The 12,817-nt window shown below is 38.9% G+C and overlaps 1 protein-coding gene across 1 annotated transcript; it reads left to right on the plus strand.

The window, feature by feature from the left end:
• The first annotated feature begins 958 nt into the window (after positions 1 to 958).
• Positions 959 to 5,652, plus strand: ZNF396 (zinc finger protein 396). Its single transcript, XM_012447260.2, is given in 4 exon segments — positions 959 to 1,366; positions 1,615 to 1,759; positions 5,229 to 5,585; positions 5,588 to 5,652. Coding segments are annotated over 4 exon segments (975 nt in total).
• Positions 5,653 to 12,817: the final 7,165 nt, after the last annotated feature.

Here is a 12,817-nt window from a genome sequence, read left to right on the forward strand (position 1 = left end):
GGGGTCCCTCTATGTTGCCCAGGTTGGTCTCGAATGCCTGGGCTCAAGTGATCGTCCCACCTCTCACCTTGGCTTCCCAAAGTGCTGGGATTTCAGGCAGGAGCACAGTGCCCAGCTGATTTTTTTTTTTTTTTTTAATGGTTCCTTTAACGTTGAAATGATATTTTAACAGTAAAACTTGAAAAAACTCACACAAAAGTACTTCCCTCATGAGACTATTTCTTTAAGCTCTTTGTAGCAGACTAAAAACTGATGGGCTCTTTGAACTGGCTCCAGAGTCATAGCATTTCCCAGGCTTCCCTTTATCTGGGAGCTTCTGTGCAATCCTGGCTGATCTCTTATTGTAATATTCAGTAGCCTTGTGGGCATGGTTTTCAGAATGAATTGTGAATCACTTATGTATATGAATTAATGAGTCTTAGCTGTTTGGTTCTCTTAAAGAAGTATTATTTAAAAGCATGGTTTCTGGCCCAGGAATGGTGGCTCATGCCTGTAATCTCAGCTGGGAAGCCAAGGCAGGTAGATCACCTGAAGTCAGGAGTTCAAGACTAGCCTGGCTGACATGGTGAAACCCCACCTCTACTGAAAATATAAAAATTAGCCAGGCGTGGAGGTGTAGTCCCAGCTACTTAGGATGCTGAGGCATGAGAATCGCTTGAACCCGGGAGGCAGAGGTTGCACTGAGTGGAGATCCCACCACTGCACACCAGGTAACAGAGCGAGACTCCATCTCAAAAAAATAAAATAAAATAAAAAAAGCATGGTTTCTGTTAAGACTAGGGTCAGTATTTCCTATACAGTCTTACATTTCTAATCTTAGTCGTTTTGTTCTGAGAAGTATTTGTCTTTTGTCTTCTTTCCACTTGTTTCTTTAATCATATTTAAGGAGTGTCCATAAGGAGAGCTCTACCTCCTGGAGGATTAAAGCCTAACAGTTCTGAGCTATTTGCCTGTCAAAATGTCTACAAAATTGGGAAAGTCATCATCACTCCTAACATAAACTTCAGAAGAATGTGATGAGATTCTGACAGTGAAGATGGAAGAAGAAAAGCAGACCTGTGATCTGGACTCTGTCCTCCACTGGAGCAGCAACTACAACCCAGAGACCTGCCAGCAGTTCAGGTAGTTTGGTTACCAGGTTTCACTTGGGCTCTGGGAACTTTGTCATCTCTGGCTAAGGCCGGAGGTGCACACCGAAGAGCAGGTCCTGGAGCTGCTGGTGCTGGAGCAGTTCCTGGCCATCCTTCCAAAAGAACTGCAGGCCTGGGTGCAGAACCATCATCCAGAGAATGGAGAGGAAGCTGTGACTATGCTGGAGGATGTGGAAAGAGAGCTTGACAGACCAGAGCAGATAAGAAGGATGCCTGTGGAGATGAACCACCAGGCTGAATCAAGAGCCCGGGCACATCACTAGGAGTTGAGCTCTCAAACTGTATTCCCACTCAGCACAACTGGATGTTTAGGGGTGAAAGTACTCATGGGTGTCCCAGCAAATAGAAGGTGGCTCTACTTTTTCCCTCCGTTGTCCTGTGTCCAGGATACTTTTTGCATAGTTTCTTCTTTGTTATTTTATCCTCAAGTCCCAACCTGATGGTGTTCTTCAGCCTCAGTTAGGTCTTTTATGGACAAAGGAAGGAAATGATTGCAGAGAAGCTAGCACCTTCAGAAATCACTGAGGAATTGCCAAGTAGCCAGCTCATGCCTGTGTAGAAGTAGCTCCAGGGAGCATCATGGGAGCTTCAGTCCTTAAGACCACATGGTGAGGGGGCAGAATTCAGTTCATGGTGGAAGGTGTGGGGGCCTTCTGCTCACCACACACATCTCTGCTGATTTATGCAAGAAGCCTCAAATCTCGCCCTCTCATCTCCTTCTCACTGTGGGAACTTCTGTTATTTGTCCTACTAAATGAAGATCTTCAGTATTTTGTTCTGGCTTCTTTTTCAGAGATTCTTATAAAGTCTTCAGATTTTAAATCCTTGACATCATCTCCAGCAGTGTTTTCAAGCCTTTTTAAAGTAGCCCTTTATCTTCAGGCAGCCCTTGAGGCCCTTCTGTGGGACCCTAAGGTACACAGTCTAGAGACCACTGATTCTCATCATCATTTCCTATATAACTGCTCAGTTACTGGTGGGATCTAGTAACAAAATTGCCTATATTGCTGCTAAGGTGACTTTGCTGTCTTATGTGCTTTAAATACATTTCTCAACTTCCTCACATCCTCAATTGGCCTCAGCTGCTCTTTGCATCACTTTCTACAAGTGCTCCAAAATAGCTGTGTAGCAATCTGTTCCTCCATTGCAGATACTAAACAAACAAAGAGCTATGGGGAAAAACAAAAACAAAACAAAGAATAAGGGGGTTAGATGAAGGTAAGAAGTGGAAATAAGGCTGAGTTACAGGCCTTGTAGGCTGGAACTACTTGCTCCTGCTTCAGACAGAGTAGCTGTGTTTTCATCTGTTTTATATATATTGGAACTCTGTAAAATTTCATTTGATAAAAGGGCCATGCTACTTAAAACAGAATAGTGGGGATAAGATCTTATTATATAGAGTGGTAGGAAGGCCTCTCTGATGAAGTAACATTTGAGCAGAAACCCTCCTTCTAGATGATCATCCTGCATAAAATAGGAGCCAGAGATTAACAGGAAAATCCTACTTAGGAGGATCTCCTCCCTTCTCTTCAGCACTGCTTCCATAGTTCATAGCTGATAGCTTAGCAAGGTTAGAGTTTTTCTGAGGGAATTTTTATAAGAAAATATACAAAGAAAATGCAGTAATTTAAAAAGAGGTTTAGAAAACATTGTTCACCTTTACTTGGCAAGTACTGGCTCTCAAAAGGCTTATACTGGGACACTTAATACCTCCAGTCTAGAAATTGTCTTGGTTTACTTAGAAAAGTGAAAGTCTTTTCAGGAAAAAGTATTTTTCATCAGGAAAGAAAGGGAGACCATCCCAGACTCAGTAGCTTGGTATGGCGGTGACTACGGAAGTGACCAACCTGAAAGCCAGGTGTGGCAAGAACCACATTCTACCTGTGAATGTCCTCATGGAGCCCTTTCCTACATTTTTCTAAGATTTGTAGAAATTTGAAACAGAATGCAAAGGGGCCAGGATCTTTCAATACAAGGCAGAGAGAACCAGAATCATGTGATAGAATAATACAGCCATTTCTTAAGGCCACAAAATGACTTCTGTGGTACTGAGTCATGTCTTATCAAAGCTTCTGGGAGATGACCTTGGTCTTAGTGCTGTAAAGTACTAATTGATGCCAGGATTTTGATAGTAATGACTAATCATTGAGGTCACTTTGGAATAAATTGAAAATGAATTTGAGACAGAACCATTTTTAAAATGATTTCCACTTAAACTATTAATAATAAATGAGTATGCCATATGCTATGGTTTGAATGTTTGTCTCCTCCAAAACTCATGTTGAAACTTAATCCCAAATGTGGCAGTATTGAGAAGTGAGAACTTTGAGAGGTAATTGGATTATCACCCCTGCCCTCATGAATTGATTAGCTCATTCATGGATTAATGAGTTAATGCGTTATCATACGAGTCGAACTGGTAACTTTATAAGAAGAGGAAGAAAGGGCTGAGTTAGCATATTAGTGTGATCGGCCCTCTCACCATAAAATGCCCTCTACTGCCTCAGGACTCTTCAGAGGGTCTCCACCAGCAAGAAGGCTCTCACCAGATGCACCCCTTCACTCATGACTTCTCAGCCTCAATAACTATAAGAAATAAATTCTTTTTATAAATAAATTACTCAAGTTCAGGTGTTTTATTCTAGGCAACAGAAAATGGACTGAGATACCACATTTGTGAATAAATACAAGAAATAATTTTAAATTCCTTTTGTAATAACTATTTAGATCCATTTGATTTGTTTTTTATGTAGCTTTTTAAGTTAGGCTTATTTAGTTTGCTGCAGCAGGAAAGAGAACATGCCATGGAAACTATGGGGTTTGTTATTAAGAAGGAACTGGGAAGGGCTTAAGATTTGAGCTTGTGTTGGGTGATTCTAAGGAGTTTGTAGAGACAGCAGGTAGAGCCATTTTCAATTAAATTCTAAAGAGTAAAACAACAACAACTCATAGTTTTCTTACTCAGTATCACACTCCGTCACTGACTGTTCTCCTCAGACCTCCTTTCTCACCTCATCTTTTTTGTTTGGCCTCAGGAGGGCCCAAAAGATCACTTATCATCAGTACCTCTCTGGGTTCCTTTTAATCTTATTTATGTAATTAGTTCAGATAAAGGCATCCCCAGTAGTCACAGCCCCAGCCAAGTCATGTCCCCAGACATTTCCAAAACTGTTGTACTTTGCTTTTATAAACTAATTTTAAGCTCCTGTCTTTCAGCAGCTTCAGTTAAAATGCCACCATGAGGATAACTGAAGTGATTTCTTCAGGTAATGCATCCAGATTACACTGGCATTTTCACATCCGAGTTAGCAGTTCTGCTGGAGCTTCAGGCACCCTGAGTCATAAGGCGCTCTGCATCAAGCCAGATTTGTGTACTGCCTGAGTGGCCACAGCCCATAAGCAGCCACGTACATTTCTCATAGACATTAAAGGTAATACAAAATAATACAACAGACAGCTGTTCAACCAGTAATATCAAATCCATACAGGAGCAGAGATATTTCTTCGATGAGTACTTAGCTACCCTTGATCTTTTAAGTTGCTAGTTATCCTAGTCTATATTCTTCCCTTTATTTGCCTAACTTATATTTTCTTACTTTATTTTCCACATTCCTTTTTGGCCCCTTGGCTTTCTTCAGCTCATTTCTTGGCATAGTTATTGATTCATTTATGATTATTAAGCTTTTGTTTGTTTATTGATACTCCAGTACTAAATCTTGTTTCTTACTCCCACTGCCATGTCGGATTCCTCTACTTCTATTTGTTTGTATCTCCAATCATTCTTTCTTTTTAAGCCCTTTCTTTCCTTCCAGACTTTCCTTAGTCTCTGACATACCTTTTAATCCTTATTCCCTTTTCTGTCTTTTCCACAGAGCTTTGCATCTTTATAGTTTAGTTGACTGCCTCCTCAGTATGTAAACATTTCTCTTTGTCTTATATAATCTTCTCAATATTATGTCATACACTCTCCATCCTCCATAATGTGTGTTGTTTTATCAATATGCTAGCTAATAATCATGTATATTTAACTTGGATCATTCTCTCTCTTTCCTGGTGACATTTGTTTTTCTATTTCAGATGAAGACATCAAAACTATAATTGTGAAATCTGCTTCAAGGCAAAAGACTTCTTCAGGCATAGAACTGCGTTACGATGCTTCCAACAGCCTTCATATGAACGCCTCCCAGAGTTCCACATATAGAAGAACCTATGAACAAGATGGTAAGCTTGAAAGAAGACAAGGAAACCCTTCTCAGAAATGTGGCAAAATCTTTAGTCAGAGCTCAGCCCTTATTTTATATCAGAGAATCCACAGTGGAGAGAAACCTTATGCGTGTGACGAGTGTGCAAAGGCGTTCAGCCGAAGCTCGATTCTGATTCAGCATCGAAGAACCCACACTGGCAAGAAGCCCTACAAGTGTCATGACTGTGGCAAGTTTTCAGTCAGAGCTTGAATCTTTTCAGACATAGGAAAAGAAACCTTAGGAAAAAAGTCCCATAAGTACGATACGGGAATCAAATCATTTACTCAGAGCTATTTTGGCACAAGTGAAGACACAAGGTGCAAACACTCCTTAGTACAAATCAGTGATCTTAGTTGACACCAGTCTCCTTTCAAGGGTCATAAAAGCCATAGGAGAGAAGGTTGAAAATCTCATGTCAGCATTATTTGCTTTTCTGCTTATCAATGCCGTGTCAATTCTGATGTTTCGGATTCCAAAGCTTAATTGAGATTTCCATCGCTATGCAGCCCTTGAAAAGACATTCTCAGGCATGTTCTACTATTTTCATTATTAACACATATGATGAACTAGTATATATCTTTTTAGACAAATACACATTTTTTCCCTCGTTGAGAAGGAATGTGTGAGTTACTCAGTGTAAAAATAGATATCCTCCTCCATTTCATAACTTGAGCACTAGAATTCTAAAGACCAAAGATTAAAGCACTCTTAAAAAACAATTCCTGGCTGGATGCAATGGCTCACACCAGTAATCCTAGCACTTTGAGAGGCTAAGGTGGATGGAGTCCTTGAGCTCAGGAGTTCGAGACCAGCCTGGGCAACACGGTGAAACCCCGTCTCTACTAAAATACAAAAAATTAGCCTGGCATGGCAATATGCACCTGTAATTCCAGCTACTCAGGAGGCTGAAGCAGGAACCAGAAGACAGAGGTTGCAATGAGCTGAGATCGTGCCACTGCACTCCCAGGCTGAAGTAGCCTGGGAGACAGGGCAAGACTCCATCTCAAAAAAAAAAAAAAATCCTGTTTTGTCTTTTGTTACCAGATTCAAAATATGAACGTAGGACTGCAGAGGCCCAAAAGAATTTGTACTTCAAGACTAGGCTGATGTGTCCCAGGTCACTTTCAGGAGGCAGATAAAGGGCCTTAATCGCTTATGAAAGGTCACAAGAGCCTCTATACTATTCATGATACCAAATTAATTTCTCATGTTGAAAAAAAAAATCTTGCTCACAATGTAATTTGGAAATAATTCATTGGAAACATTAATAAGACTGCATGCCTACAAGGAGTCAGCTAAACATAAGGAATGTTTTCATAGCAATATTATTCTATGGGTACTTCTGTAAGGTGGATGATCATCTTAATGCAAAGAAAAAAGGGAGATGAATGAAATTGTCTAACAAGACTGTTGTACCACAAGTGTTGGCAGGTGCAGTGTGTGATGGAGAAATGTACCACAGCTTAACTGGAAGAGGAAGCCCTTAACTGCTGATGACAATGCTTCAGTGTTCCCTTTTCTGGACTAAATTAGCTATGAATATGTTACAAGCATCATAAGACAACCTTTTCAGAGTCTTCTGCATTCTTAGTAAGATGAGTTTCTAGACACACTGTTATGAAATGAGACCCTGGATTTTGATGTTCTTGTACATATGAACAAATCACTGAAGTTCAATTCAGAGGGTCCACTGCAGTTCCTTATAACCAATTGTTGAACCTAACCATTATAGTTTATATGTGTCAAGACAATATTTATGGGATATTTTATTTGGCTTATCTATGGGATACAAGTAGCTATATTTTTTAATATGTATTTAATTCAGCCAGATTCCCTGTTTAAAATTACTGACTCATATGTTATTAAAATTATTCTGACAGTATACAAACAACATAATGATCTCTTTTCCAGAGATTCTTGATAAAACTCTGTAATGTTATTACAGGAATACATGCATTATGTTTTCCATGGTGCTATAGTTACCCAGTATGGAGGCAAACATCAGAAATCAAAGTCCTTGGAATAGGGAAGAGGCTCATAATCAACTTCTTTGTCTGGTTGGGTTCCTCATAAAGTGTAAAACTCATCATTCTCAAAAAATCCAACCATATCTTAGAGTAACTCCAGAAATTGGCTTAGAGGAGCTTCAGATATGTGGAATTACCACACTTTGCTTAGTTAGTATGCTGATAAATATAAGATTAGTAGGAGGAGAAGTGAATGTAAATTTTATTATAGAATTTTCTGATAGTGATTATGATTTGTAGCTTTAGTGAATATGAATATATATTGAGTTCTCTGTATTTCCAGTCATTAAAAATGTAGGATACTTTTTTTATTTGAGGCTCATTCTCTTTGTAATTAAAGAGAGGAACAAACCATCTATTGAAATAGCAAATGCCTCAGAGATGTGTATATTGTGAATTACTGTTTAATTACAGAGTTTCTTAGGTTCTATGTGAATAAGATAACAGAATCTAAATCAAGTATTTTGAAGGAAGCACTCATCTTCACTTGGTGCTGCCATCAACTTTGTAAGGTTGCATTCTCTTTATTGTGAATAATTTGAATGTCTCCACCAGAAAGTGGTGTGAATCGTATCATTGAAGTATATGATGAATTTTTAAAGGGTGTTTCTGTGTACTTTGAATTATTTTGCAGTTATGTGAATATCCTAATACATTAATGGTACTAGTTTTTGTAAAAGGAAAATTAGTTGAGCTAACCTCAATTTTAAAAATTAACATTTTAGTAGCACTCCCATTATACTGATTAATTTTCATGGATAGTAAATACTCCAAAATGACATTGGTATGATTTATGGATTTCACTTCATCTGGACCTTCAAGATGTAAGGAGTTAAGCCACTCCTTACAACAGTGGCTTAACACAGCAAGCCTTTCTGTGTTAGGAATGCTTCTGGATACAAAATCCATCTTTGGTGGTTTAAACAAATAGGAATTTTCAACCTGAAATCTGGAAGATGGGTTGCTGGCTCTCAATCAGCAGCTGGATGACTGGTCTAGCTTTATCTCATGTTATTTTGTCTGATTTTCGAGAGAGCTGTGACAGCTCTAGGAACTGGGATTAAGTCAGGAAGAAGAGATAGCCAGCCACACTAAGCAAAAGCTTTCCAAAAACCCTACCAAAATCGGGCTTATGTTTCCTTGTTGCCAGTGTGTCTGGTAGGGTAAGCATTTTCAAACTCTAGAGGGACAGTGGGGCAGATGGGAGTTGAGGACGACATGGGGTTTGCCAACAATGTTTGCCATACTAATCCTTTGCCACCTTCCTTCTTATGGGCAAACAACTATGCTTTTGCTTCCTGCATTAAAGGAAAAAAAAAAAGGTAAGAACTCTTACAACTTCTCGCTACTAAATTTGCCAAATTATTTACACTTTACCCATCATTTCCTCTCCCTCCTCTGAGAATGAGGGGTCTCTCCCCTCTGAGCCTCAGCATTCTCACTTCTGAAGGGCCTTGATTGCCAGTCATTCTTCCTCTCTTTTTCTTCACTCTCTGCCTTCCTTCTGCATCCATCCCTTCAACACTTAAATATGCTGTTGTGACCCTACCTCCAAAGCTATATTTTTCCAGCTTACACTGGCAAAATTCAAGATGGTGGCTAGTCCCTGAGTGAGGGGAAATTTGTGGCCCTTAACTTTGCCCTCTTCATATGCATTAATCTCTCAATCAAAGTAATCTTGCTACGGCATATATTTTATCATGTCCTTTCCCTGCCTAAAACATCGGCTTTCCCTTGCTTTTAGGATAAAGTCAGAACTGCTAAACAAGGTTTTTAAGGCTCATTGTGATCTGACCACCACAGCTCACCACTTCAGCTTCAGCTCTTGTCATTGCCTCCTTTATGCTTCAGCCATTCTGCATTACCAGAAGTCCTCCAGCCTTTGGGACTTTCCATGTACTCCTTTTGAACTCCTATCTAGCTTTCACATGTTACCTAATTCCTGTGTATTCTTCATGTTTTAGTTTATGAACCACTTCTTCCTTAACACCCAAAGAGTAGGCTGGGGAGTACCACCACTCTGTTATTTTAATTGCATTATCAGTCTGTTCTTATTTTTACCATTACATTTATCTCATGAAATAAAACATTTTTAAAGTATTAAATTGCAAATATGGCCCCAAGGAAGAGGAAAATAAATGACATCTTGTGATGGAAAAAGTTATGGAGTAGCAAAAAGAAAAATGTTTAAGGCTCTCCTGGTACTGGGAAGAGTGAGTGAGAAAATGAGAGGATTAGGCCCAGATGTCCTTTCATCTCTGTTGCCCAACCCCTGCAGAATTGCGGAGGGGGTTGGGGGAGAATCAAGGGGAGAGGGCTATGCCCCCTTGCCATTGAGTGCATTGGGAGGAAAACTGTTGAACAGACTGCTGGTGCTCCAACACTGAACTCTCATAAAAATGGCAATTCAGTGTTAGGTAGAGGGCCTCTATCAGCTAATATGTGGCTTGGAAGATATATGGCAGTCCTCTGTGCCCAGCAGGAACCTTGGAAAATAGCTGACTATAGAGCTGGTAAGTTGGGATAGTTGAGCAAAGTAACCTTGTGGATCCTGTAGCTAAGAGCTACATGGCCTACCAGACCTTACTGGGGACCTATAGCTCTTCCTAGAAAGAAAGTGAAGACAAATCACCAAGGAAGAGACACTGGCCTCCAGCCCAACCAAAAGAACAGATGATTTTTTCCTGCAGGTTTGGTGAGCAAGCACCACAGCAGACCAGCTCCCAGAATAGAAACCAGGGTAGACTGGAACAGGAAGCCCACCTAACACCCAATCCATAGCAGCACCTAATCACAGAGAATGTATGCCCCAGCTTCCCAAGCAGATGGCAGAAAAGGGCAGAGTGAGAAATAGCCATGAGAGGGAATTGAACATAAAATGGACTGAATAATTCAATTTAATAATTAATAACTAAATATAACAATTTAATTCAGCTCTTTCACCACCCATCCACCCAATGCGGCAGGGATTCAAGAAAAAAATATCAGTTATAAAAAATAAACTACATTTTTCTTTGCTTATTTCAGAATCAATGTGATAACCTTCTGCCCTGCTAAATAGAGATTATATCTATTTCTGTATTGACTCCACTATTTCATGCTGCCTGAGAGCATGAGCTGCCTCATTCACTGTTGTTTCCCAAGCATCTGGTACAGTATGTGGTGCATAATTGTCACTCAAATACTTGTGGAACAAAAACATTTGAAAATTATATATCTTATATGGGATTACTACCTACAATATAGAAAGAACCCCTCCAACTCAACAACAACCAGAAATTTCAAAAATGGACAAAAGTCATGAATAGACACTTCTCCAAAGAGGATACATAAATGGCCAATAAGCACATGAAAAGATGCTCAACATCACTAATCATTATGGAAATGCAAATCAAAACCACAACCAGATACCACTTCACACCCATTAGGATGGTTATTATTTAAAAAAGAAACAGGTATTGGAAAAGATGAAGAGAAATTGGGACCCTTGTGCATTGCTGTTGAGAATGTAAAATGGTGTAGCTGCTATGGAAAACAGTTTGGTGGTTCCTCAAAAAGTTAAACAAAATTCTTATATGATCCAGTAATTCCAGTTCTATGTAGATACTCAAAAGATCTGAAAGCAGAGACTCAAACAGGTATCTGTATACCAATGTTCATAGCAGCGTTATTTGGAATAACCAAAAGGTGGAAACTACACAAATGACCATCTACATATGAATGGATAAAATTTGATATAGACATACAACATAATATTATTCAGCCATAAAAACAAATGAAATTCTGATACCTGCTACAAGGATGAACCTTGAAAACATGAGGTTAAGTGAAATAAGCCAGACGAGAAAGGACACATATGATTCCACTTATTTGAGGTATCTAGAAAAGGCAAATTGGTAAAGACATAAAGTCAAATGTGATTACCAGGAGATAGAAGGGAGAATGCAAGTTATTGTGGATACATGTTTTCTGTCTTAGATGATAAAAAATTTCTAAAAATGTAGAGTGGTGATAGTTGAATAACATTATGAATGTTCTTAATACCACTGAATTGTACACTTAAAAATGGTTAAAATGATAATTTTTTGTTATGTATATTTTATCACAATGGAAAACAAAAGCATTGGAAGAAATAAAAATGAAGCTCCTTTTTTTATAATCCCTGCCATAATAAAGCTTATATCCTAGCAAAGAAAAAAAAAAAAACAAAAAAACCCTGTGGAATGAACATTGTTCAAAAGCAAAGAATCTGAAAGATAAAAATCCAGATACTGCTTGGTGAAAGGACTGTCTGACTATAAGCCCAAATAATGTTTCCTTTGCCAGTAAACATTGAGGACAGTAGATGAGATTATCCAAGGAGCCCTGGAAGAATATTCAAATAGACCATATAGGCCACAAATCCTGAATGGCTAGGAAATAATATTAAAATTGGTTATAATTTCTTAGATTCAAAATTACTTTCTTGTTTAAAGCTATGTGTTTAATTACTTTGCTGATTCCTGAAATTTTGCTCACTGGATATACCTTATTGTCTGGATGTATTAATCTTAGTTGTCTTTAAATGCTAAATGGTTTGTCTTCAACTGAAGGGCGATTTTTATTCAAAGGCGACAATGACATTGAGAAACAGCTTCCATAAGGTGTGGAATGCTAGTGTCAGAGCTAATGATCAACCACATAGACATTTGCTATCTTTTCCTACATAGCTTTGCTGGCTCCAGTCTATCCATCTTAGAAGTATTTGTTGGGATTCCAGGTAGAGTATCTCCAGTTGGACATGTTAACATGCTGCATCAGAACTGGATCAGCCTAATTAACTTTGTTTTTTATTTTCTGGCTATTAGCAGTCTTGTCACCTAAGTGGTTTTACAGTTTGACTTCTCAATATTTTTTCCACCCCAAATGATTAGTCCAAGCCAATCATGATCATCCAATTCTACCTCTGGGCCAGGCATGGTGGCTCATGCCTATAATCTTAGTACTTTGGGAGGCCAAGGCCAAAAGATTGCTTAAGCTCACAAGTTCAAGACCAGCTGGGCAACAAAGGAAGACCCCATCTTTTTAAAATGGAAAAAAAAAAAAACAAACAATTCCCACTCCTGCTTTTAGTTTAGAAATGAGTATTTCACCCAATCCAGCCCAATAAGACATCAGGAGAAGCCTGCCCCATGGCTTCTGGGAAAAGCTTGCTTTCTTCTAAAAAAAGAGAGACATACAGATGTTATTGTCCTATTCCCAGATGTTACTATGACTGGTAACAATGCCAGGAAATGCTGCATCAGCTGGAAGATGAAGCTGACACATGTGGAGGAAAGAACTATGAAAACTGCAAGATTTTAAGCAGATAAATGTGAATGGAAAAAAATAAAAGAGAAAACTACAGACAAGGAAG

Source organism: Aotus nancymaae, unplaced genomic scaffold (genome assembly GCF_030222135.1).
Source record: "Aotus nancymaae isolate 86718 unplaced genomic scaffold, 86718_ANA_hifiasm-v0.15.2.pri h1tg000020l, whole genome shotgun sequence".
NCBI lineage: Eukaryota > Metazoa > Chordata > Mammalia > Primates > Aotidae > Aotus > Aotus nancymaae.